The sequence below is a fragment of the Podarcis pityusensis genome (genome assembly GCF_964106645.2).
Source record: "Podarcis pityusensis genome assembly, chromosome: 4".
Lineage (NCBI taxonomy): Eukaryota > Metazoa > Chordata > Lepidosauria > Squamata > Lacertidae > Podarcis > Podarcis pityusensis.
Genome location: NC_138027.1, coordinates 13,370,332 through 13,398,092, shown reverse-complemented (window position 1 = coordinate 13,398,092; position 27,761 = coordinate 13,370,332). Strand labels below are relative to the sequence as shown.

Sequence of the window (27,761 nt, the reverse complement as noted above, 5' to 3'; positions counted from 1 at the left end):
TGAACCAGGGTTTCCCTGCTTCCTGTCAAACACTCTAACCATTGTGTCATGGTTTTTTCAGATTTTGTGAAAGTTATGTAAACCCACCCCCGAATGTTTGCATGCTTTGAAACAAACTTGCTGCTAAAGCAGCTTTCCCCAGCTGGTGCCCTCCAGATGTTTTGGACTTCAGCTCCCATCAGCCCCAGCCAGCTGAACAGCATGTTTTAAAGAGCAGTGTGGCAAGGAGGGCAATTTTAGGCAAACCTTGAATGTTGTTATTTGTACACTGAACAATTCTAAGTGCAGCTACCTGCTAGTATGGTGAAGGATGCTAGATGATGACTACCAAAAGGCTTATAATTAACACTAAGACCTACATTCCTTTTGTTTTAATAACAGGAAGAGAAGTGAACTTTGATTAGGTGCATAGTTGTCTAAAACTTCCTGGTATTTGGATTTAAGACTTTTGATGTCAAAGTCTGTCTTGCCTCTGCTTCTTCAGCCCCTAGGAATGTCTTTTGTCTTCCTCCTACAAAAGATATTTACCCAAGTGATAAGCCTCTTAGCTAATGTTGCACTTACACCCTTTCAGGATTGTCTTGTCATTAAACTGTATGGATTCCTGCATTTCCTGTAAAAGTATTTTTGGATTTGTTTGAGATACCTGCAAAGATCTGACAGGTTTTAAGATGAATAATTGTGTGTATAATTGTTTATGACTCTATGTTAACCTGAATTGACCTTTACTTTCAAACGAAAATTGAAAGCAGCCAAATTCTAGTGCTGCATCTCTCTCCCCCCCCACCCCGCCCTCTGTCTAGTCTAATGCCAGTCAGTTTGAGTAGTTGATTCTTGATTAGCTGCTTTTGAGCTGCAAGGTACAACCGGAAGGCACATAACATATATTGCAGCTATTTTTTGCTTTGGAATAGGCTGCTCTCCTTTGGTGAGTTGTGATTGCCCCAAGAGTAGAAATGTGCAAGTATCCCTACTGGCTCATGAAGCTCCTGGCAGCTGCCATAGTACTGTGTTATCTTTCCCCAGCTAGTAAAATATTTATGGATGTCCTGGGAGCTGCTCCCTTCCATTTTTCTCTACCTAGAACAGTGAAAAGAAATATCCATGGAATCTGGTTCTGTACACAATTATTTTCGATATATATTCAATAAACATTTTCCAGTCTTCCTTAACTGTATGTTCTTCTTGTTCTCTATATGTTAAGTCTGCAAGTTGTGCATATTATGTCAACTTAAGTTGCCATTCTTCTTTGGTTGGGACCTTGCTCATTTTCCATTTTTGGGCTAACAAAACACAGGCGGCAGTTGCATACATAGATAGCTTTTCCTGACACCTGAGGATTTCAGTCTGAATTATCCCCAACAGAAAGGACTCTGGGGTTTTTTTTTGGGGGGGGGGTTAATTTTAAAACTTTTTTCCAATTCATTATAAATCATTTCCAAAATACTCTTTTACCCTTTTACATGTCCACCACATATGAAAGAACATTCCCTCCACCTCTTTACACTTATCTGATTCTGTCTTGTAAATCTTAGCAAGCCTACTTGGAGTTAAATACCATCTGTGAATCATTTCAGGTAGTTCTCCTTCAAAGAATAACATGCTATAAATTTAAAGTCGCTTTTCCAGAGTTTCTCCCAGAGGTTAAAATCTATATTGTGTCCTATATCTATCAGAACTGTGACAAATTCCTGCCCTGGCTAATACACAAGGATACTACTTTATTTAAAGAAAAACAGTCTGGTGTAGGATAATTGTATGATAATTCCTTGCCCTAGACTGTCTTGTACCAAATAAAATTAAACACACAAGCTCTAGGCAGAGCACATCTTTTACGATAAACCAATCTGAATTCTTTGTTAGATTGGCAGTATGCACCCGCTCTTGTAAGAACAAGTTTTTGTTCCAAGAAGTACATGTTATAACAACTGTCTTGTTCTAGTTAGGATCTTGGGCATTTCCATTTATTTTTAAAATGGGATGGCAGAAAAGGTTAAAGAACTATAAATAGCACCTAAATTCACCACTTTGTAGCTCTTATGGTTTCTGTAGCTGTAAGGTAGACTGAGGGTATATCTTGTGTTCCCTGTCAGAAGGAGGTAGACAAGGTTTATTTTGATTTTAAACTAACACATGTGAAATTTGCAATGTAAGGTTCAAGCCAGCTTGCTCCCACCTCATTCTGCAGGGTGTCTAGCTCATTTGCTTGAGTAAGATATAGTGAAAGCTCAGATTAGAACTCCTTTGGTATATCCCAGATGCACCCAGGATATAGTAAAAGCTAAAGGTATGTAGCCATATTTATAATAAACTGGAAGAGAACAATATTTTTCTCTTGGTGCTTATCTGTAAGAACGTGAAGTCCTACTGCATCGACAAAGTCCATCTAGCTTGACATTGTGCTTCCATCAGTGACTAATAGGATGCCTCCAGGAAGCTCGAGCGGGGCATGCAGTCAAAAGCTGTCCCTCACTGCTGTCTCTCCTTCCTCTGAATGTGGAAGGTTCCATTTAGCCATCATGGCAGTAGCGGAGGATATTTAGTACACTGTTCCATAAAGCCACCTTCAATAATGTCAGCATTATAGATACATAATGATTGACGTTTTACATGGCATGCTGGGCTGATCAAGTCCTGGGTTGTGTTTAGAGTGTTGTAGCCCAGCTATCCATGTGTCATTAAAGCATTAACTGCATCTGGCTTAGGGAACCAGATCCTTATCCACCCCACACACCCATGGGCCAACTTTGGCAGGTGATGAGGCCACCCTCATGTTCTATCATCTGACATCATGATAGCATCAAGTGGCTGATAGATGGGAAGTCCTACCCACCTGTCAAAGTTGATCTGCGGAGGAGTGGAGTTTGCTTCACCAGCACATTCCCCAGGCGGAAAGCCTCATGCAGCAGCACCCATCAGGATTGAACTCTCCACTCAATGGCAGATGAATGAAGAGTTCAGACCTGCTGGCTGCTGGGATCTGCTTTGCCAGTGTCTTCCCTGCAAGGATTGAATTAGCAAAGCACACACTAGCAAGATTTTATTTTGTTCACAAATTGGTGACAGAAGGATCAGTCCTGTTGGTTGCAGGTCTGTGTCACCGGCACCTTTCCCACAAGGAATGCATTGGTGAAGCAACACCCAGCAGAATTGAATCCTGCCATCAGCTAATGTCTTCCACTGGTTGTGGTTTCGGGAAAGTGGCCTCCCACACCTACATTAAAATATTATAGCAAACTGTCAGTGGCATACAAAATAAATAAAAAAAAACAACGAAAGCTTAAACCCAGAACAAACTTGGTTGGTCTCTTAAGGTGCTACTGGGCAATTTTTATTTTTTTAATTTATGTTGACTGCATCAGACCAACACGGCTACCTACCTGTGTCAGTGGCATAGTGTAACGTTGGAAAGTGTCGATCACTTCTCCTACCTTGGCAATTACCTTTCCACATTGATGCCAAAATTTAGCATCGCCTGAGCTCTGTGAGTACTGCTTTCTCCCAATTGAAGTGCAGAGTGTTTGAGAACCAGAACATTTGCAGGGAAAACAAAATGCTTGTTTACAAAGCTATTGTACTACCAACCTTACTGTATGCATGTAAAACATGGACCACTTATAAACACTATCTCCAACTTCTCAAAAGATTCCATCAACAGTGTCTCCAAAATATTTAACATATCGCTTGGGAAGAAAGGCAAACTAATGCCAGTGTACTGGAAGAAGCAAAGATCACCCATGTCAAACATCAATTTCTTTGGACTAGTCGTGTGCGAATGCCCGATCATAGTCTTCCAAAGCAACTACTCTATTCCAAACTTAAGAATGGAAAGCGTAATGCTCGTAGTCAACAAGAGGTTTATAGACTCTCTCAAGGCAAATCTAAAAAAAATGTAATATAAACTCCAACAATTGGAAAACACTGGCCTGTGAGCACTCCAATTGGAGAAGAGTCTTTACCAAAGGTGTCATGGACTTTAAAGATGCTCAAACTCAGGACGAAAGGGAGAAATGTAAGAGGAAGGCACGTTTGGCAAACCCTCACCATGTTAACCTGCTGCCTGGAAACCTATGTCCCCACTGTGGAAGGATGTGTGGATCCAGAATTGGCCTCCACAGTCACTTACAGACTCGCTGTTCATGGTCATAATCTTACTCTGCTATGAGGGATCACGGAAGAAGTACCTTAAACTGGTCCACTGTGCTTGTGTCTGCAGCTGAATACCTTTAGTGAAATATGTTACTATTTAAAAAACTTTAGATAAGCATGTGTTTGCTTCACATGTATTTCCTGGGACTTTCCACATCTCACAGCAGAGCTAAGGGACCTACCAAACTTTCTGGGCAGTAACAGTACGGTAAAAGTTTTCCCCTTCATGGGTTTGAAGCAGAATGGTATTGGGACATGAAATTAAAAAAAATGCTCCCTGGTGATACTGAAGCTTAAATTAATTGGAAGATGGAAGTAATGAATTTCTGAAGGGTCTACATACAAATACTGAGACAACCTTATGGATCTTAAAATTTGGGGGGTTGTTAGGTACTTTTGCTTTAGTGGAGGAGCACTTAGTCAATTGGGCTTCGTGACACAGAGTTTGGCAAGTACAGTGGTGCCTCGCAAGACGAAATTAATCCGTTCCGCGAGAGTCTTCGTCTAGCGGTTTTTTCGTCTTGCGAAGCAACCCTATTAGCGGCTTAACGGATTAGCGCTATTAGCGGTTTAGCGGCTATTAAAGGCTTAAAGGCTTAGGGGATTAGCTGCTAAAAGGCTATTAAAGGCTATTAAAGGCTTAGCAGATTAGATAAAGGGGGGGGAAAGCGAAAAAAAAATCTCTAGACTCGCAAGACATTTTCGTCTTGCAAAGCAAGCCCATAGGGAAATTCGTCCTGCGAAGCAACTCAAAAACGGAAAACCCTTTCGTCTAGCGGGTTTTCCGTCTTGCGAGGCATTCGTCTTGCGGGGCACCACTGTACACTTCTTTCCTGTTCCCTCATCAGCACTCCCAGTTAGGTCCTGTGCAAAACATGCTAAAGAAACTTGGAGATAAACAGAAAGGGGGGCTTTCATCACTCCCAGACAATTCCCTGGATGATCCTTGCTTGTCTCCTTTTAGAAAAAGTACACTGAGAAGGCAACTCCAGTCTTCTCAAAATAGTCAAGTAAGTTTTTGTTTCACAAAATTATAGTGAAAAGGCTTTGAAGGAAGGCTGTTCTACACTCGTCTTGTTCTACACTGTTCTATACTTTGCTTGGTGAGGAGGCAGAAACGTGTTTTTTGTTTCTACCAGTCTTGTGTAGGTGTTGCCCTTTGGACAGTTGCATCTCTTAAATTACTTACGTGGCTAATTATCCCCCACAGAGATGAAATAATGGCCTGATAAAGATCAAGGTGAAACCAATTTGATAAGGCTATAAAGTTCAAAGGGCCACATAAAAAGGTAGACAGGTATGGACTATGTCTTACTGTTCCCCACCCTTTTTATGGTATTAATGTTCCTTTACCTCACAGTATGTAAAGTTATGCATAGGGCTTATTCCCTCCTGATAATTTCAGGTCAGTTGTCAAATGAAGTAAAATGTGAAGTTAAACATCAAATTCTCTAATTCTTGTCGGGTCCCTCCCCTTAATTTGTGTGTGATGTTTCTGTCTGCAGCTTTAGGGACTAGAAACATGATTTTTAATTGAAGTTGTGAGACTTGCAAATCTGAATTCAGCAGAAGAGAGCCAGGAAGTTGGCTTTGTAAAGGAGAGTTTGGGGATGCTGGACTAGATAGGGCTCTGGTCTGATCTAGCACAGCTCTTACATTCTTAGAGCCCCAGAAGTGTTTTTTTTGTGTGGTGAGGAAGGTGAGTCAGTGAGTGAGGAACTTAACAAGCTGGAGGAAAGTGGAGCTCAGTTGCTGCCCTTTGGGTCAGTCCCTAGAGCTGTTGTGCAGATCTTGCCATCAGTTTTTGAGATGCACTAAATGCATGTGACATGCTGCAGTGTCTATTAAAACAGGGCATCTTGGTTTTACAGTGGTACCTCAGGTTAAGAACTTAATTCGTTCCGGAGGTCCGTTCTTAACCGAAACTGTTCTTAACCTGAGGTACCACTGTAAAACCAAATGCCCTGTTTTAATAGACACTGCAGCATGTCACATGCATTTAGTTTAGCTAATGGGGCCTCCTGCTGCCGCTGCGCTGCGACGGCGCGATTTCTGTTCTCATCCTGAAGCAAAGTTCTTAACCTGAGGTACTATTTCTGGTACTACTATTAGTGAAGTCTGTAACCTGTAACCTGAAGTGTCTGTAACCCGAGGTACCACTGTACTTGGTTTAAGGCTGCTTGTACCACAATAATTTATCTGCAAAATATTACAGGTCTTTGTATCACCTTAACTATAAAAATAGGATATAATTAAAATTTGAATACTTTTTGTATGTCCTGTGAAAATACCTCCAAGCAGCAAATTGGCATGGGCCATTTGTTTAAAGGGACCCAAATTTCTCCTCTCCTCTTTTGTACTTAAATATCCTGGTCTTTTAAAAGTATTCTTTTGCCAGTGCTAGCTTAAAGGGTTTTGACAGGAAATGAAGCTACTCCTTACCTTAGTGTTTTGCTCTTTGAATAGCTTATTACTTAAGCATGATACATTTTTTGTTATATGTTAAATGTGGTTGAACTGAAGCTTGAACTTCATATTATGTTTGATTCTACCTCTAAAAACTGCATCCCTGTATCAAATTTCTCCTGTGGAACATTGCATAACTTATCTGTATCAGGATATTGTGCATCTGTATCAGGATATTGTGTTTTGCATTTTCCTGCCCAGTATATCATTGGCTGAGGTAAACCTTTGAGATATCACAACACTGCTAGGTGTGCTGAATCATTACAGGGTAGAAGCGCAAAACGAACTTCACGTGGATATATCATTTTAGGCAGCGGCCCTATACTGAACTTACCTTGAAAACTGCTTTTAGTCTTTGTACTAGCCCTACAGCATTGTAGAGTTTCTTCATGTTCAGAAGTCATTGAATCCTTTCTGAACAGGTGTGGAAGACCAAATGCTATGTGTGCTCTTTTTAGTTAAATTTCCACAATGCCCATCAAACCTTATGAGCTCTTGACATGTCCAGATGTGGTGTGGGGAGGGGGGCTTCTTTCCCAGAGAATGGTAGATTGGAGACTTAAAAATGCTTCCAGATTATTGGATATGAATGAGAACATTGTATGAAGTTAAACTTGGAGGCGGCAATGAAAACACAGAAAATATGCAGACACTGGGCACAAAACTAATAGTTTTGGCATGTGTTTGGTCTGCAGCTTGCTTTTGTAGGTGTGAATGATGTAAGCCCCAACCAAAAGTTGAATCCAGAGAGCTTTGTGTTTCCTTTCCTATTTTACAAACCCTCGTCTTGAACCAGCACATAAGTAACACTCTCCATATGGCCAAAACTTTAAAGGTCTTTGGAAGCTAGGTGTTTATAGCCCCTTGAGTCTTGAACAAAACCTATAGAATAGTGCATCTTTATATAAAGCTGAACAGTGGTTGGATTTGTTACAATTTACTTCAGTTGACAGCAACTGGAAGCTAACATTTTAGTCAGGAAAGTTGGAGGCAGGAAACTATTTGGGCTGGTAAGGAAACAGTGAATACTACATCAATGAGTATTTTAAAGTCTTTATTTCTAAGACTCCATTTACAGAAGCTTCAGGCAAGAAGAAAACCAAGGATTAGCTTCTGTGTGTTTTTTCCTGTAGACTGTTTTGCTGTCTTCTGCCCTTGCCTCCTCCGTTCCCTTCTTCCTGGGCTCTCTAACATTAAAACCATTAAACTAAATCTTGGCAGCCCAGCTAGGTTAGATGACTATAATGCTGCTTTAACATTTTTAATCTGCTAAATCGCTTAAGTATTTCTATGGCTGCCAAAGATAAGTCTCTAACTTTGAAGAAAGTATTGGTGTTGAGCTTTATTCTTGCTAATGGTCAAAGCCTTTGGCTGGCTTTTGTTTTCCTTGTTTCTGTTTTATTTTGAAGGGAGAAAAGTTGGGTTCTCACATGATTCCAGCACCCATGAGTAAATTTAAGCCACTTCTCACATTAGGCATGTATTAATATTTGGAACATAGTATTGCATTCAGTGCTTGCATATGGAAGAGTTTAGTTTGAAGTGGCCCTAGCGGCCCTAGCGGTATACAGATATTGTTCCAAACATGACTCATTTTATGCAGCACTTCAGTGGGGAACTAGAATTGCATTTTTTTTAAAGGAAAGTTGCTGCTTGTGAAACTGTTGGAAAAGCTACTTTGGTGCCATTCAGATGTTACTTTCCCCCCCAATGGTACTTAGGGTGAAATTTGCAGTGGCTTTGGGTCCACAAAGAATGCAAAATTGGATAAGGTTTTTGCCGTTTTCTGCTGTGGGGAAGGAAGCATGATCATCAAAGGCAACTTCCCAATCTTTCTGTTGGTACAATCTGCCTGAAAATAAACAAATGACCTGCTTGCTATGTCTCTAGCCTGTTGAGTCTGCTTTGTCTTCTTATTCCTCCTTCAAGTCCTTTAACATGGCTAAATTTCTCTTGAGTTGCATACTTGTGGCTTGGAGCAATTGGCCTTGCTATCACTCGGTCTCCAGAAATCAAGCCTCTGGGATGAACTGAGCATTGTGCCTCCTAAGAGGATGATTTTTATAACTCGTTTGGAAAAACAACTAGTAAAGGTTTGGCAGGGCAGCTGATGCTTCTTTCAGATTTCTGTGTGTGTGTGTGTGTGTGTGTGCGCGCGCGCGCACACGCGCACACGCGCACACACACACACACACATTGATATAGTCAACCAGCCTACTTTGGCTGTATTAGCAGAACTATTGGAGTAGCATATTGTAGGACAGGGAGGACTAGTACAAACTGGCTTTCACAAAATAACCATTTTGATTTTCAAACTGCTGTGGCTTCATGCATGGACGACAATCTTACTCGGCTACAAGTGATCGCCAAAGAAGAATGTAATTTTTTCCATGTACAGCTGTCTTTTGGACCTGGTAGTTCAGTAGCATGTGTTGACTACTACTGTGTATACTACAGGCTTTGCTCGAAATGTGTTTAGGAACTGTAGCTGGTGCCAAATGTTCCTGCCCTGTTTTATTAACATGGTCAGATTGTAAAGTTTAAGTACGCTGGTTTTGGTTTAGATATCTGATTACTACATGTAAAGCTCTAGAATAGATGGTCTAAGTACAGTAAACTTGAGTCTTCTCTCATATGAAACCCCATGATTAAAGTCTTAAGAACCTTTACTTGGGGTTCTGCATAACCATGAAAATAGATTTGTGGGCACATGGAACAGCCCCTGTTTATGGCATGCACTTGATAAAGTTCAGGCTACATCACTTTGCAGTTAAGACATCAGTAAGAACTTTTCTTGTTGGCTATATTGGGGGCAGGTCTGGGTGGATTCTTGTGTGAGAAGAACACCTCTAGAGGTGTCAGTGTGGGTCTTCTGCATTTTATACTCTATTTTCATGAATATCATGTGCTATTTCTGTTCACATAAGTTTAAAAGACTGTTTCAATAGAGATGTTAATGAATTTCATATGTTAATTTTGCACTGTATGAAGAGTGATTGCTTTTTGCTGTATCTACCACCCATCAGTTTCACTGAATTTTGGTGTGGTGAGGATGAATAGAAACTGTTCTGCATGCTGTTCATAAGTTTTATTAAACTTTTGTCTCCACCCCCTCTTCTTCTGAACAAAAAGCTTCCAGTGCATACCTCATTCTAAAGTCTTAGTTACCTGCTTCATTTTCTCTATCTCCCCGCCCCCTCAACTGTTATCCTTCAGGGAATCTGAGGAACCCTGAGCATTTGCCAAGGGATCATTGCATTGTGCAGAGGATACTGGGGCATATGCTCCAGAGTGTACTGTTACTCTTGGGTCTCAGGCTCCCTGCATCATCTGAAGGTGCCCTGGAAATCCCACACCAAATGAGCAGCTGTGTTCACATGTCATAGAAAGCCATAAACGTACTACGACATAGCAGCTTGTTAGTGCACACTGCTGAATCACTCCTGTTGCTTTCTTCCCTTTGAGCTGGGAACAAGAAACTGCACACCCTGGTTTAGTGTGGCTATTGGAACCCAGTCCTTTTTGTCTTTCTCACCAAACCACAATGTTAAGCCAAGATTTGTTACTGACTTAGCAGTTCTGGTTTGTTTGCGAGAACAAACATGGTTTGGTTGTATGCTATTTTTGTAAGTTGCTTTGAGTTTTCATAAAAAGACTAATCAGTTCAATAAATAATAATATAATGAGCCTTGGTTGACACATCACCCTAAGCCCAGGACTCAAGGTTTATGGCTCCCAGCTACATGAAGGGAGTAATTCAGCAGTGTATAGTAGTGGGCTTCTGCTCCATAGCAAATCAGTTTATGACTTAACGTGATGTGCAAATGCAGCCAGTAGTCCATAGAATTCTCTCCTCACTCATTGAATGGAACCTGTTGCTGTTTTAAATATCAATGAGAATTTCTTTGTGTTGCAGATTTAATACAGTGCACAAATGAGATGAACGTAAATATCCCACAGTTGGCGGACAGCTTGTTCGAAAGGACAATGAACAGTAGCTGGGTGGTGGTATTCAAGTCACTCATCACAACACACCATCTAATGGTGTACGGAAATGAGGTAACTTATTACTGCAGATCACTCATACATTAGAGAATTGGCTTATTCAGTGCAACCTGGCTTTTTGCCCTGCATTGGGGATAATGAATGGTATTTAAAAACAGCCTGAGGCTTAACTAATGCATGTTCCCTGGCAAAAATTGTGAAAGCGTATTTGGATGATCTTGGTCACTTACATGCCATAAATAAGTTTGTAAGTGTCTCTGAAACAGGGATTGGTAACCTGTATTCCTCAGGACTTCAGCTCACATTAACTGAATCCAGCATGGCCAGTGGTTAGGGATCTGGTCGAAAGACATTGAGGATATAGATCAAGTGTGAACAACTTGATCTATAGTATTTGTGAAAATCGATAGTGTTAATTTTGTCTACAGCTATAGAACTGAACTATAGAAAATTCAGAAAGGGTGGGAACAAGTAATAGGGGCAGTTTAGAAATAATCAGCTTGCAATAATTTCTGAGGAGTAATGTTACTTTTTGCATTCCACAGTCTTCCTTAGGTTCCGCATCTCAAAACAGGTTTTTTGTTTTGTTTTGGTTAAATATATATCACCCCTTCAGTAAAACTATTAACACATTTGTTCAGTTGTGCATTTCCATAATGCATGTGATCAGTCATAACTTGGGAAAATGCTGAGGATAGTGTTTGAACATGAATGATTATTTTTTATTTTTCTGGCTACATATTGCCTGAATTCATTTATATCACAGAACCATAATCCTTCCTGTTGAAGGGGAGGGGAGATGAAGTAGGGCATTTTGCAGAACAATGGTGCCACATCACCATGTGAAATACATTCACGATCTCACTCTTAAAACACTTCCTTACCTCATACTATGCTATTACAAAAGTTTTATTTATACTGCTCAGTTCATGTATTTGGCATTGATGAGGGTGTAACCAGAGAAGGAAAAGGCACTTGTGGGCTGGCTGACGAATGAATGGGACTGATATGAGTCATTTGAAGTCTGCATCATTTACCACATGGTTAAATTGTTTACTGGCTAAATGTCACCAATGCATGTAAGTTCATTCACTGTTCAGAGTAGGTCATAGTTGTAGTGATCCAGTCTTCTTGTCCAAATGGGATTCAATGTGTGCTAGAATATATATTTATCTTAATATATTCTTTTGCTGCTTTTTACACCAGTTCTTCCAAGTGACTTATAGGACGACAAAAAAAAAAAAAAAAAAAAAAAAAAATTCAACAAGAAGAAAAATATAAAAACAGCAGTAAAACAAGACCTAAAATGCTCACCCAGTATATACTGGGGGCTGTGCTCCTGCTTGCATTGCTCACCAAACTCCGCACTCCCCTTTAAATCTTACCAATCCCCCGGCTGAATGAAGGGTTGCAGCCGTGAGAAAGATGGATGGTCTTCCTTTGTCCACCTTGGGTGTTTACGTTCACATCTGTGTAGTCAGTCATTATAGGACTCAGGCAAAGGAACAAGGGGGCAGGGTGTGTGCATTAACGGCAGCCTTGGAACTCTGGGGATGTTGCTTTTGGCCCAGTTGCTTCTCCTGAGGGGTGCTCCTTTATCCTGCATGCTGCTGACTTATCTGCAATGCCTGGTATGTGGTGCAGGAGATAGCAGTGGATCCACATGCTGGCTGGCTGCCACGTCTGGCCATTTTCCCCATTGCCACAGTGCTGCTCTTGCATCCTGATCAGCTGCTTGGGATGTGGAAGCAGCAGATGATCTCCAGGCTGGCTGGGGATGAAGAAGATGGCCAGTAGCAGTGACAGCCAGCCTTGGACTGTGGATCCTTTGGGTAGACATCCCAGGGCTGGCAGACAGTGGAGCCAGCAGAGCAGGGTGGCTGCTGCATCCTGTTCCAGTTGTTTGTCTGAAGCTCAACTGGGCTGCCCACTCACTGCCTCTCATCACTCTATACTTCATATTGCCACTTGCTGTGACCAAGCAAACTGCAGCATGATGACACTATTACAAGTTAAATATAAGAAAATGAAAGAGAACACACTATGCCCACCCCAGTTAAAAGGATGAGCACAAAAATATTTGTATTCAGAACCAGCCTTACATTTCTTGAGACTGCATGCACTGTGGTTCGACTTACAAGGTGAATACCTATTTTTTACTTCCAGGATGGTATTCCTGTCTAAATAGCTCTAGCTCATCAACTTGTATAGTTCACTTTAAAAAGCAGGCATTTGAAGTGCCTTTGGATCCGTGCGTGAGAGGCCAGCATGGGAACTGCCCTGGTTTGCTTATTTGGATTGGACAATTTGAGAAGATTTCTCTTCTGTACTCACCACATCACAGCTGAATCAATTCAGACATTACACCAAACTGTAGTTTGAGACCCAAAGTGTGCTTGCTGGGCTAATGAAAGCTGTAATTCCAAAACCTGGAGGGTATCAGATTGGGGAAGCCTGGCTTATAAGCATTCTGACCTAGGTCACTCTATGTTAATGATAAGATACACAGAAAGAGCTACGTACAATTCCAGTCAAATAATCCAAAGTCTTTTTATCCCTTCTAGCGTTTTATCCAGTATCTGGCTTCCAGGAACACATTGTTTAACTTGAGCAATTTCTTGGACAAAAGTGGATTGCAAGGTAAATCATTTGGTCTGTTTCAAGTGAGTCATGACATCCTTGAAGGTGTCTTTATAGTAGCATCATTGCTTCGGGACTCAGTTACCATTCTGAAAAGTGTAACCCTTCTCGTGGAGACCTCTCCCAAGTGCTTAAAAGATATTTGGACTTCTCTATATTCTACAACAGTCTGCAGTTGAATAGTAAAATGTCCACATTCCCCCCCCCCCAAATTAACATTCATAAGGAAATTCATTAACATTCATAAGGAAATAACAGATAACACAGACATCATCTTTAGTATGCAGCTAATGAAGCTGGCCCATAAAATGATTTCTACAGTTAGAGAGTGAGATGTACAAGTTCTAATTTAGTCAAAGGAGAAATGTGGGAGAAGAGGAAGCTCAGGGCATGTCTTTGTCTAAAATCACTTGTATATGGAAATCTGTGCTTTTAATTTATTTGATTCTCACAGTAAGTTAGATATATTTGTCCATAGGGTCCAAATGATGATCCTGTGAATTTAAATTGTTACGTTCTTAATGTTTAGTCATAAGTGTTCATGCAAAACAGGGAGCTAATTTGTTTTGTCTTTCTCTTCTTTAGGGTATGATATGTCCACATTTATCAGAAGATATAGCAGGTATTTGAATGAAAAAGCAGTTTCCTACAGACAAGTAGCTTTTGATTTCACGAAAGTAAAAAGAGGGTAAGGATTACATTGTCTGGAATAAATTTATTTTAAGGTGTAGCTTACCGTTTATAGCTTCTGTTCTAATTACTCATAAGTTTACTTAAATGTAAAAATGCAACTTCAAACAAATAATTGACCTCTAGAAGGTTAAGTCTTGCTACCAATGGAACCAAGATCTGTTTTTACACCACTGTGCTTTGTGTTGCAGCTAGGTAATGATTTGGTTCCCAGGTGTTTTTTATTCGTATGTTTTTTTAATTAGAAGGCTGTGTGCATGTGTGTGTGCTTTTGGGAAAGGAAGAACTTTGCAGATCAGAGGGTTGATGTAGTGCTGATCTAAATAACTGCAGTGAGTTTTGCAGCTTCCACAAAACACATTTTGTCAAAACAGTCATATTAAATTTGACAATTAAAAGTGCCAAGTGACAAGCAAGTTTAATTAAGAAGTAATTCTGGACTTGAAGTTGGAAGCTCAATATTTTTTATTTTATTTTTAAGCTGGCAGCAAGGGCTTTTAAGTTGATGAAGGCTGAGAAAGGAAGGCAGTCTTCGAAAAGATTTTTGGATATAAAATTCTTAAAACTCAAAAGTATATACTAGAGGGAGTCAACATTATGGAGCGTATTTGAATGAGCTTTTAAATGCTGGTGTTTTGTCAAGTAGTCTGGGAGAAGAAACATTCCAAAAGCTCTTCACCAGTAGCGTCTGCATTTCCATAGAAGTCCAGCCCTTTGCTCCCATCCCTGTGCCTTGTGCTATCAGGCTTTTATCCTGTCTCTTCCAGCCCTGCGTCTGTAATCACTTGCGATTGCAGTCAACTATGTGACTAGTTCTACACGTGCAAGGAAGCTTTAGATTTGTGTTATTTTAACAGCAATGATCTGTGCTGTGTGTCAAATGGAACACACAAATGGAACACACAGTGCTGTGGAAAGTTTAAAAGGCAGTATGTGATATGAACGTAAGAGCCTTGCTGTGTCAGACCAGATGTCAATCTAGTCCATCATACTGCTTTAACAGTTACTATTCATTGCTTTATAGGAAGTTCATAAGCATTATTACCTAAGAGCAGAGTAGATTTGAGGGGTTGAAGGGGACAGGAGGAGAAGTTCCTTTGCACAAGCAGAACAACTCACACAGTGATTTCATTGGACACCAGCTGATACAACTTGTACTGAAAGTAGTTCAAAGGTCTTGTGACTTCTGTGTTCTTGAAAATTTGAAATGACTGATGTTAAGAGTATAAAAAATAGAAAGATCAGTAGAATTCTGCTTTGCCATTTTTGTTCCTTTAATTGAGTCTAAAATGTTTAATAGTCATGACACACCTTTAAAAACTTGACTGAGACACTTAGGAACTTGGATAGCTCTTGAGTTACTCTCAACTTAGTAATGTTTCTCTTGCTGTTGATCTTCTTGCTTGCTTTCACAGCAAGTAGAATAATAAAATCATAGAATCAGAGCTGGAAGGGACGCCGAGGGTCATTTAGTCCAACCCCCCCCCCATGCAATACTTTTGATTTTTAAGAATCTCAGTTAAAACATCCGTGACAGATGGTCATCCAACCCCTGCTTAAAAACCTAGAGTAGGAGTGAGTTAAGTAGTTTAACTCACTAATACAATCACTGTAGCATATGACTACACAATGATTTAAAATATTTTAAAATGCCTTGCATATCTAAACATGAAGTTACCAATATCCAATAACTTAACATCCAAATGAAACTGCAAAGCTTGCCAGCGTTAGCACCAAGCCCCTCTTCCCCCAAAACATTTACACCTAGAGTCAAAAGGCCAGAAATCCCATGGGAGTTCTCCTTGCAGGCCCACTTCCCCAACTCCTGGGGCTGGAAGTTGGGGCAAGACATCCAGTTTTCCCTGTTGTATTCAGACAAATTCCATGGTCTGGGCAGAGAGCAAGAGGCCTCCTATTATCCTTATCTGTCTGGCCTATTGCTTTTATGCATGCACGTAGGTTGCAGGGGCAGGGAAAAGGGGAGGGAAAAGAGTGGAACACCCTGTGTCAGCCATCTCTGTGTGCATCATGCCAAATATGTTTTGCTTACTGGTGTGTTTCTTACTTCCCCTTTCTCTTAGTGCTGACGGAGTCATGAGGACTATGAATACTGAGAAACTCCTAAAAACAGTACCAATAATACAAAACCAGATGGATGCACTTCTTGATTTCAATGTAAGTGTTTTAGTTATGGCATCGATAAAGGCTAGACTACCTACTCCTGGTTTCATAAAACACTACCTCTTAATGCCTTATAAATGCCCTGTTTAAATTTCTGCCCTTTCTGGATAAAGGCAGTAAAAAAAAAATGTTCAAATTTAGTCTCCTATGAGGAAGAAAATGTTTGGTTCTAGTATGTGTTGGTGATGCAAGCGGTAATTTTTCTGAGTTGGCAAACGCTAAATATCTTAAACTATATGTTCTCTTGGGAGCGATAGACAGATGTTCTGATAGGAACCGAGAGCACCAACTACAGGAGCAACTTTCCCCAGCACCTGCGTGGTAGTTGGGGGTCACTGGCACACACCCTTGTCGTTTGGAAAGCCGCTTGCGTGTTTTTAAGACTTGTGCAACTGCTGCAGAGTTCCCAAAGCCAACGAGAGCCTTTATTTCACCAGATTGTCATGTCACAAATTTATAGTACACAATGTCAAAAGGCAAGACCGATCTTTTCCCTGCATACTGAAGACAGGAGATAGCCGTGGATGTTTTTTCAAATTGAACTAACTTCTTTCTTCTCACTGGCAGGTCAACAGCAATGAACTTACAAATGGTGTAATTAATGCTGCCTTCATGCTTCTCTTCAAAGATGCCATTAGACTCTTTGCAGCGTATAATGAAGGGATTATTAACCTGTTGGGTAAATACTACTTTTTTTACATCTCTTCATTGTACTTAGTAGGCAAGACAGTGATCTTTGTTTTGACTTCCTGCAAGACAATTTTAAACTGCCTTAAAGAGCTGCTTCTCTTTACATGTAAACAGAAATATGTAGGTGCCTAAACGCAAGCTAGTCTGGAGTATTTTTGGCATGAAAAATGACTTGCTTGAACTATAATTTTCTTGTCCAGCTACCACACAACCAATCTGCAAAGCTGACAATTTTCTCTTTGGATCTTAGGGAAGGTGACAATTTTGTTAACTAATTTAGCTTTTGGCACTCTCTCCTTAGGGCGGCTTTCATAAGTGGAATTTGTGGGTTGGAATACTTTACACTTCCTCATGGAGAGCTGCCATACCTCCAGAGGAGAGTGGAGTCGGCTAGGCATTCCTTTGTGCTTCTGAATAGGGTTTGTCCCACATACAATGTGAAGAGGAAATGCTGGAGTTGATACGGGAAAGTTAGTGTGTGGCAGCCATATATGCATTTGTACAAATAAACAATGAATCCTGTTAGGCATGGGTAGGCAACTCTTTTTGTATGCTCCTGCTTCTCTTTAATGGCGTCCCAAGCAGCAGAAATATAGCAGCTGAAGCACTTAATCTTTGAAGGTAAAAATGTTTCACCTGAAGTATTTCCAGCTTTCAGGCTGCAGTTGAAAGGGACTGGGGCAGTCAACAAGAGCAACAATGGGAAAGACCTATTTTCTTCGTGCTATAATTTGTGGGCTTCTCAGAGACAGTTGTTTAGCTGCTGTTGGAAATAGGATGCTAGGCTAGATGGACCTTTGGTTTGATTCGGCAGGGCTGTTCTTAGATTCTTCATGCAATGTATCTGCAATAAGATTAGTGCATGGTACGGTATGGCCCAGTTGTGCCATTATTATTATATTCACTTTGGTATACAGTATGTACCTACCTGCTAAATCTTTATGCATTGGGTTGTCCATACAGGAATGAAAGTTGAGCCAGTAAAAAAGTTGAAGCTACTTACTAGTACTTGGTAGGCCACTGTGGTTCTCATGGATTGCTTATAACATGAATGGTTGCTGTAAAGTAAAATGAGGATTGTGGTGCAGCATGCAGCAGAACATGCTCATTCACAACATTAGAATAACTTTGGGATTTTGTTTTGGGTTATATTTTGTTGAGGAAAATTTTCCTAGTTTGCCTGTCCCTTCTACACCATGCTGAATATTTAATTTCTATCTGAAATCATAATCATTATGAGAGGGGGTGGTTATTGTTTTGTTTTAGTTTTATGTACTCTCTGGGTTTTCCCCGCATTTTTATGCTGTGAATCACCCTGAGATATTTGGATAAAGCTTGGTATACTACTACTATACAACAAATGCTGACAAACTCCTGCCAAATAGGTGAAAGTAAAAGTAAATAAATCCCAAAGTGTGTGGATGTAAATAAATAAACTTGATTGAGTTTAGTCTGTGAACACTAAAAATTTCATTCAGTAACTCCACAATTTTGACACTCACTAGATTTGCACAAGATTAATACCATTCCCTTCTGGCTGTTGACACCCTCTATTTTGTGCATTCACTGTAAAATAGATTTCTGGACTGAAGGAGTCACATTGCAATCACTTTTTGGTGTCTGGTTTTCTGCCTGCTCCAGGGAAATGGTCACCGTTAACAAAATCAGGCTTGAGTAAGAGGAGTTGTTCTTTAGTGCAAATTCTTAACATGCTGTCGTTCTTCAGTAATATGTCTAGAGTGACTTAAATACAGCCTTTGCAAATGCAGGGTTTTACTTTCTAACTATAACTATAGACTTATGATTCTAACTTTTACTTCAGTCTGAGAACTTGAGGCTTCCTACTATGTCTTACTTTGAAACTGCTGTTCCTGCACCTTATCTCCAGCTCTTGAGCCTAAACATAAACACATGACAGAGTGAAGAAGAGTTTGGTGAAGGGTGAAGGTTATCCATTTGCTTGGCAAACACCTCTGATCTTTGTGACTGGTTTACTCATTTGGCTGGTTTGGATATTAGGGTGAGCCATAGCTGAGGTTGGCAAAAATGAACTTAGCCCAGGCTTGCACACTCACCCCCCTCCAAAAAAAGAAAAAGAAAAAACGAGCTTGGCTGCACTGAGAACTTTAGAAGCTTTTGCTTCAATTTCAGATTAACTGCAGTTTGTCATGCTGTCCAAGCTGGGGGTTTTTCACTAACCATCATTAAGATTAACAACAGTTGAGGGTTTTGGGTGACACACCAAACTGCAATTAATAAAAAAAATAAGTGTCAAATCTCCTTGTGGCTGCACCAGAGGAGGGGGTAATGTGCAAACCTAGGAGGTGGCTAGGGTAATTCTTGTAATGGTTTAGCATTTTGTTTAAATGACATCAGCACTATTAAACTGTAAACAAACACATTGATGACTCTTATTTTTTAAATTCTCTTATTTTGTAGAAAAATACTTTGACATGAAAAAGAATCAATGCAAAGAAGGCCTTGACATATATAAGAAGTTTCTGACTAGAATGACAAGGATTTCTGAGTTTCTCAAAGTTGCAGAGGTAAAACTTACTGGTCCATCCAGTTCTGCCATCATTCAAAATGACTAAATGCTATTAATGAGAGTTTGATGGAGATCAAATGGTGATCAATATTTTTGAGCTAGAATGCTTAAAGGGAGCTAAAGACCCATCTACACTAAGTTAGGGTGCGGGGAGAATATTGGTTCATTCAGAGCTGCCTAGGAGATCGATCATATGACACCAAGTAATGTGTGTGAATGAATCAGCCTTGTGGTGGTGTACACCCAAGTATTTTGAGCTGTTACATATAGAATGGAAGGATGGCAATCCTGCACAAGTTTCATCCCTGCATGCCTTTCTTAGATAATTCCTCACATGGAAAAAAGTATACTCATGTTTTGGGGTGGAGAATTGTTCCATCTTGCATTAACTTAATATGTGTAATGCTATTTCTAAGCTTCAGTGACAATGAATGGGTTTTGAAGGGACACATGGGATATTTAGGGGAGAAGAGGGTCTATATTAGGGGTTGTAAGCCTATAGTCCACCTCAGGCCCACAAAGCATATTGAAATGCTAGCCCACAGCATATTTGGTGGTAACTTTTCTCCTCCTGTGCCAACACTGTTAGCATGTTAAAGCACTCTAGAAATGAGGGAATGCTCCTTCCTGTTTCTGCAGTGCTTTGACCTACTAGCAGTGGTGACATGCAAAAGGATGAAACTTTAGCTATTCCCACTTTTTGTTTTGGCTGTGCCCACTGCTGGCCTGCAGCCCTTTAGAGGGTTGCCAACAATAAATGCTGCCCTCAGACCAAAGAAGGCTACTCATTCCTGGACTATATCTATTGTGATATCCAGCTCTCCCCACCCCCTAAAAAAACCTCAAAAGCATTTGCTGGCAAGTGTTGTGTATGCATCCTCACATCACCTGGGACAAGAAGTTGAGCTCGGAGTTCTCTCCCCTTCCCCGTAATAACACTGCAGATGGGGATAAAATGACCTTTCCACTTGCTTTTTTTCCTGGGCCCTCCTGCCTCCCATTGCCACAGCTGTAGAAGAAGCCCCAGTCTATTTCTGCAACTAAGGTTCAGTGCGTGGTGAGTTGGGTCACAGAGAATGTTTGTTCTGAGCTCAGTCTCACATGCACCCTCCGACACACACATTCAGCTCATTGCATTGGGGAAAGAATGAGTGGCAAAGGTTCTCATAGGTTCTCTGCCCTGTTCCCTGTTTCCTTCTGTAGGTTGCTCTTAATGTAAAGGGGCAGTCTTGATGGCAGCAGCAAAGGGGTGTGCACAAGCTTGCAATTTGACTAGGATTGTAGTTCCAAGCCATCAGGAGTCCAAGAGGAAACCTGTTTTATTAGCATTAACTTTGCTTATTCCATTGCTGAAATAAACTGTATTGTAAACAAAAGGTCATTCCTAGTAACTCTGGTCAGGATAGATTTTGATCACTTATTCTTCAGAAAAGAGGCTCTTCATCCCCTTCTATATCATATGACACAAAAAGTGAAGGACTGCAGAGCTGGTAAAATCTCTATGCACGTGTTTTTGACAACATCATTAAAAATGACCTTGGCTGCTTTGGGTGTTATTGATATATACCGTTGACACACTAAAGCAAGCAAGTTTATATTTTTCTTTACAGGTTTTTTTCTTGAGTGATACGATCCTTCATAGTGTGTAGAACAGCCTTTTTTCCCTTTCATGTTACCTTCATTGTGCTTTCTTCATCCTGTCTTTAGCCAAACATGGTTAAGGCCTATATCTTATTAAATCTATTTGTTGTTACAGCAAGTGGGGATAGACAGAGGAGACATACCAGATCTTTCTCAGGTAGATGATTTTATGCATTTGTCATGCATGTCCGTTTGGCCTTTCATAATCAGAAGACCTTGATGTAATTACTAATGCTTTAATTGGTTGTTACCATGTTCTTAAATTGGAGGGTTTTTTAAAAAAATGGGGTTTGAATCTGTTGTTGGTTCCATCGTCAGACTTCAGAGCGTTTCTCAGTTGCTCTGTTTCAAAGCTAATGATCCTTGCTAAACTACAGTGGTACCTCGCAAGACGAATGCCTCGCAAGACAAAAAACTCGCTAGACGAAAGTGTATCTGAAGAAGTGTGCATGCACACGAAAGCTTATACCAAGAACTAACTTAGTTGGTCTTTAAGGTGCTACAGGAAGGAATTTTTTTATTTCGACTATGGCAGACCAACACGGCTACCCATCTGTAACTAGACGAAAGGGTTTTTTGTTTTTTGAGCTGCTTCGCAAGACGATTTTCCCTATGGGCTTGCTTCGCAAGACGGAAACGTCTTGCAAGTTTGTTTCCTTTTTCTTAACACCGTTAATACAGTTGCAACTTGACTTCGAGGAGCAACTCATAGCAACTTTTTAAAGACTTTGGTGATTTTTGAAGCTTTTCCAAAACTTTCCTGACACCGTGCTTCGCAAGACGAAAAAAATCGCAAGACGACAAAACTCGCGGAACGAATTAATTTCGTCTTGCGAGGCACCACTGTACTATACTTTGAAGCAGTAGGTTGCTAAATTTTTAATCAGTTTAAATTCTGTAATAGAGGTGCAGCTGTCTATATAAGCATTTGCACCCAAAATACTAATTCAGGTTGGCAAAGATTAATAGTGCATTAACATGTTTATGTGGCTTAGTAGCTGCTTTCAAGTTTTACCCTTGGAACATAGAGAGACTACTCATTCATGAATGTGCCATTTTTTCCTTGTGCTGTCCTTTTGTATTTCTCTTCAATGCATGGATGGTTTTTTTAAAAAAAGGAGCAATCTAGGGCCACATGTACCATGCAGCATTTTAAATAAAATTTTGGTGATGGTGCTGTTAAGAGCTGCTGCCTGTATTTACCTGCTTATTGTTGAATTCTTTGCGACTGGAGGACCTGACATTTTTTGCCTTTAATTTCTCAAAGGCTACTGATTTTCTTTTGTAGGCACCAAGCAGCCTTCTTGATGCATTGGAACAGCACTTAGCCTCCTTAGAAGGAAAGAAAATCAAAGACTCTACTGCTGCAAGCAGGCATGTTTTAAATTCTCCTTGTAGTGGCACCATATGTTGGGCAATGCTTGAATATTCCTCAAATATGCTTCACATGTGTCCTTATTTGTAAAAATCGAAAGAATGTTACTTGTTCAGGTGTTCTTATCTGGGTGCAGTCATGGTAACACAACACCCTCTGTTATTTCCAAATTTGAACATTTCCTACGTGGCCATTTACGTTTTCCCAAACATCAAATATAAATGTAATAGGTGATGTAATTAACACCAGTTGATTTCAGCAAATCTAAAGTGTAATGGTTTGAGTTTCAAGCTGGGACCTGGGAGACCAAGATTCAGCCAGGGTTCAGATCCCTGGGTGACCTTGACCAGTCAGTCTTTCAGCCTAACCTGCCTCACTGGGTTGCTAGCATAAGAAGAGGGAGGGAGAACCATGCATGCCACCTTGAGCTCATTGGAAGGCAAGGCAGGATATGCTGCATGACTTGGCTGGATGCAGCCTGCAGCTGCTAGAAGAACTCAACCTGCTTATCTCTGCAAACCAACCGCAACAGCAGTGCAGAAGGTTGTGGCAGCAGCTTTCTCTTGCCTTTGTCACCAATATAGCATTGGTCACACACTTTGAAATGAACTGATATAGCTTCTAGACTTCAGGACCAGTAAGGAAAATGCATGTGATCTAGGCTAGACCGAAGTGGTGTCTAACAGCGCTATGTCATTTTATCTCTCGGAAGTCCTAGAGATTGTGTGCTGCTTTGACTTTGTTTGTACAATCAGGCCAAGTGGGGCACATTCCATTGTGAATAAACTGAATCCTGAAATAGACGGAGCATGGCTGACTTCAAGTGTTTCCATCAAATTGCCCTTCCGTCAAATATGTACAATCTGCACAGAAACACAGGCAAAATCTGCTTCCCAGGGTTAAGTCTACAAAAGAAAAAAGAGTATTGTATGTTTATAGGTTGGAATAAAACAAAGCGGAGCTCTGTTGAGCATCTTTCTCTGTTGTGTCGTCTGTATAACTGCCAGGTTTCCTTCTATCAACTTTTCCTAGGGCTACCACTCTTTCCAATGCAGTCTCCTCCCTCGCAAGCACCGGCCTGTCGCTCACCAAAGTAGATGAAAGGGAAAAACAAGCCGCACTAGAGGAAGAGCAGGCACGTTTAAAAGCTTTAAAGGTGGGCATGATTTTTCCTTTGTACTGAGTGTGGTATATAGGCTGCCTAATGGTTGCACAGCAAGTATGAGGGACCTCAAAGCTCTCTGTCTAGCTCTGAACTCTGCCATCCCCTCCAGGACACACCCTTTGCTTGCCTTGCTCTGCATCCTCCCCTATTGCTTATGCTTTTGAACTATGATAATACCTCTTGCTTGCCTGGATAGAGGGAGCTGTATGTCTGACCACACTCACCACTGTATGGAAAAAGATTTCCCACCCTTAGTATATACAGTGTTCAAAGACAAAAAAGCAGGCTGTGTATATAAAACAGTGGATCACAGTTGGCAAGGATGGCTTGTTCACATTAATTTAAAAGCTGCCTATGAATACTTGGGTGGTTGGAACAAGCTTTCTGTCTCCCAAACGTTGGGGGCTATATATATGAAATTAGGAGTAGAATATAGGATTATTATTTTCAAAGCCTTTAGCCTGAATTTTTTGTATGCTGGACTACTGGGTCACACAGAGAACCATTTATAAGAAAATGTAAAACCACAACAATGTACACTGTTGCTCATTTGTAGTTTGCCTGCCCCCTTTTAGAGGTCTTAATAGAGCTATTTGAGGGCTTTGTTCTGCTTAACTTTATCAACTGCCTAAGCAAAAAAACCCCTTTTTTAAAAAAATTGTCTTTATTTCCCATCAGGAACAACGTCTAAAAGAACTTGCAAAGAAACCTCATAACTCCTTAACAACAGCCTCCTCTCCTGTGTCTAATGCAGCAGGAAGCATAATGACTACACCAGCCATTGACATTTTTTCCACACCTAGTTCTTCAAACAGGTATGCCCTTGATATATGTCAGAACTGCTCATAATTGGGGGGGGGGGAATGCTTCTAGGCAGAGTACATCCTTAAAATGAGACTGTTCTGTAGATTTTATTTATTGTGTAGTTCTTTGGCTTTGACATAAGCTAACCGTAAGGTTTGTTCATCTAGTGCCAAGGGAGAATAAGCCAAACATCCTGGTTAAATGTATAAGAAAGGCAGTGATGCTTGAATGCTTAAGTATGCAACTGCTCAGGACACACTTGCATTATCAGGAAAGAGTAGAACTATGCTGTAATTTGTAGGGTTTTTTTCAGTGGTCCAGAGCTACATCTTTTTAACAGTGTCACAACCTTCATTCAGTACCTCTGAGCCTGTCAGTATAAACTGTCCTATGCAATTAAAGATCCTTAGGATTTTGGATTTTTTGTTTTTGCATTAAACAGGTTATGGGCAGGGGTTAACAATATTCAGTGCACAGTGCTGATCCCGCATTGATGATCTACAAAAGTATGAGACGCTCCTTTGTGCAAACACACATGTATTCTCTAGATCAGTGGTTCTCAAGCTATCTGATGTGGTGGACCACCTCCAATTCTCCAGGGACTGGTACCATATTTGGTCCCTTTAGCTTCCCATCTAACCTGGGCTGTGGTGGTCACTGGGGATTGGCAGCTGATGGGTCATGGACTGGCACCAGTCTGTGGACCACCACTTTGAGTAGCACTGCTCCAAACTCTATAAAGCCTCTCAAAAAGATGTAAAACTGGAGTTTTAATATGAAATTGATTGCAGTGAAAAGCACTGTGTGTTCTGGTGCCACATGGATACCATCACCAGCAATTGTGGACTTGACCTACGAGCACTGCTTTGTTATAGAAGTGCTGGAGAAGAACAGTACAACAGTCAGTGTACCGTTGATGCAGTCTGATACCCAGAATGGTTTGCGTGGTGGGACCTCACAATATGACTGTGTGCACTGTTGCTTTGACTCTAAGCAGCAAAAATAAACATGAGTTTAGCCCAACCAAATGAATGCTTCATTACATCTGCATTTCTGCAAACTGCAAAACTTGCAGCATAGCCTTTAAAAACAGAAGAATTATTGGCAAATGAAACCTCCTAAGTATCTGTGTGAATCTCCCACTTGTGCTATATATTCAATGCAACTAGTAGGAGCAATAAACCTGTGCTAGCATGTGAAGAACCACACAACTAATTTGATGAGCCCAGGGAGTCATTGTGCTTTTGTCACTCCAATGGTATGCCGCTCTCCTTCCAAATAATACCTTACAGCAGGCTGCCTTTGATACTGGAAAGAGATGGGGGTGGCTGCGGTTCCAAAAGGAAAAAGTCAATCCCTCTGGGCATGTTGATGCCTCCTTTTGATCCTGGCCTTGGATATCCAGTGAGCTAAATTCTGCCACATTTCATGCATGCACACACATTCCATTTAGGAAAACACTATGATAGTTTGAATAGCTTTGCTAAGTTTTATGAAAGAAAGGCAATGTTGCTCAAGTCTTTGATAGTTGCCCTCATCTGTTTCCATAGTACATCAAAGCTGCCAAATGACCTCCTTGATTTGCAGCCAACCTTTCATCCGTCTGTGCATCCTATATCCTCTGCGCCACAAGTAGGAGGGACCTGGGGAGGTAAGAAACTCACAGTTAAATCCCAGTTTTGGTTACTTCATAGTCACTCATAACCATCAGTAATATTTCATAGACTCTTAAGCTTTCCTGCCTTGTTAAATTAGGTAAAAAGATTTTTTTAAAAAATGTCTGGGACAGATCTTCACACCGTATTTTGAAGGATTGGAAACAAAACATGGTGTATCATAGCGCATAGCTTAACTTCGTTTCCTGTTTAGCCCCAATCATAGTTGTATCTTTGTAGTCATTGTGAGTTATTGTGAGGCTTGATTTCAGGTAAGTCTGGACTATGGAGCGAAGTCCAGAGTATCAGAATGATTCGCCTTTGCTCTGCAAACGCTAATTTGAAATGCTTGCAGGGCCATCTGATTTCCTGTAAAATCTTATGTGAACATCCCAGAGCTGGTGCATTGCACAGGCCTTGCCTCCAAAGGCAGACAGCTTAGAAGCTCCTTACATGCTGGGCCACCCCTGACACAAAAGAGCTCTCCACCTTCCTTGGATTTAACTTGCACAGTTTCAACAAGCCTGCCTTCATGTGTGTATGGCTAAAATCACACAAGTCAAACGTGCATAAGATGTGACCTACCGTGTTGAACTTTTCAGTTGCTTAAGACATTCAGATGTATTTAATATGTTGGGTAATACCTCAACACACACACACCCCAATGTAATATCTGTCGATCATTTTATTTATATGCGGCCTTTCCAAAGTTAAAACCATGGTCAAGGCATCTGTGTACTAGTCAAAGTTGCTCATGTTGGGGCTTCATTCCCTCAAACGAGCCTTCTTGCAGCAATGCACCTTCTATCATGTCCTCTGCCCCACCCCCCGGAAGTATATGCAGTAATTTGGCCAAGTTGCCTTTAATACTTGTCCTTTCTTGTTCATAGCTTTGACAGCTTTGCACTCTTTTTCTCTGGCCGCAAAATATTTTGTGGGATAGTGGAGGGCCAGGCAAGATGGTAGACATGTTTTTCTGGTAGCTTCGTTCATGCTTGTGGTTGCTGAAGTAGAATAAGCATATTCTGTTTTTGTGGACAAATCCTTGCTGAAAATGTTAACTAGAATTATTTAGAAATGGGTAGAATTTTCTGTATGAAGGATGTAAATCTGCTTTTCAGGGTTTTTCTTTCAGAAGATGGTAGACCATGTTCAGGCTTCCCCCCCCCCCCTTTTTTTCTTCACTTGATAAATAAGTTCTACTTAAATGTAATCCGTACAGCAGGAGTGGGAAATCTTTTGAGCCCAAGGGCCATATTCTGTCATGGACAACCTTCGCGGGGCCAGAAGCAGCAGTGGGTGGGCCGACAAATGTGGCTCTTGCCATTGGGCAGTCAGCTGCAATAGCCACAAAGAGGTTTCTTTGTGTATGCACACATCTCTTCATCTCAGCAAACATCATCACAGTTCATGACCACTTTTCAACCAGGCAAAAGTATTTGAGGAGGGTGCAGCAGAGGCGTGGTGGGATGGCACAGCATGGACAGAGTCCTGAGGATTGAGGAGAGACACCCAGAGCGCTACATTTGTCCTCCAGGCCTGAGGTTTCGCACCCCTGTCCTATAGCTGTGATTGGCAATTTGTTTTTCATTACCATTGTGCAGGAAGTAAACTTCTCAGCTGTTTTACATCTTGTTTTGGGGGTATCAGAAAATGGTTTTGAGAGGTGGTTCTGACCTGGAAGTTAAAGTACAGCCCAGGAAACAGAAATGTGAGGGAGAAAAGAAACGTAACAAATTATGGGAAACAGAA

General features: G+C 40.8%; 1 protein-coding gene across 8 annotated transcripts in view; it reads left to right on the top strand.

Annotated features, from left to right (window-relative positions):
• The window catches only part of PICALM (phosphatidylinositol binding clathrin assembly protein), a 64,333-nt gene that overhangs the window by 15,277 nt on the left and 21,295 nt on the right, over positions 1-27,761 (top strand). For all 8 annotated transcript variants that reach the window (XM_081002057.1, XM_081002060.1, XM_081002054.1 and 5 more), the window contains exons 2-12: positions 10,532-10,674; positions 13,185-13,260; positions 13,846-13,948; positions 16,032-16,125; positions 16,699-16,810; positions 19,261-19,367; positions 21,126-21,167; positions 22,299-22,384; positions 23,418-23,541; positions 24,229-24,365; positions 25,905-26,005. In XM_081002057.1, coding sequence (XP_080858183.1) covers positions 10,532-10,674; positions 13,185-13,260; positions 13,846-13,948; positions 16,032-16,125; positions 16,699-16,810; positions 19,261-19,367; positions 21,126-21,167; positions 22,299-22,384; positions 23,418-23,541; positions 24,229-24,365; positions 25,905-26,005 — 1,125 coding nt within the window. The remainder of the gene's footprint in view (positions 1-10,531; positions 10,675-13,184; positions 13,261-13,845; positions 13,949-16,031; positions 16,126-16,698; positions 16,811-19,260; positions 19,368-21,125; positions 21,168-22,298; positions 22,385-23,417; positions 23,542-24,228; positions 24,366-25,904; positions 26,006-27,761) is intronic.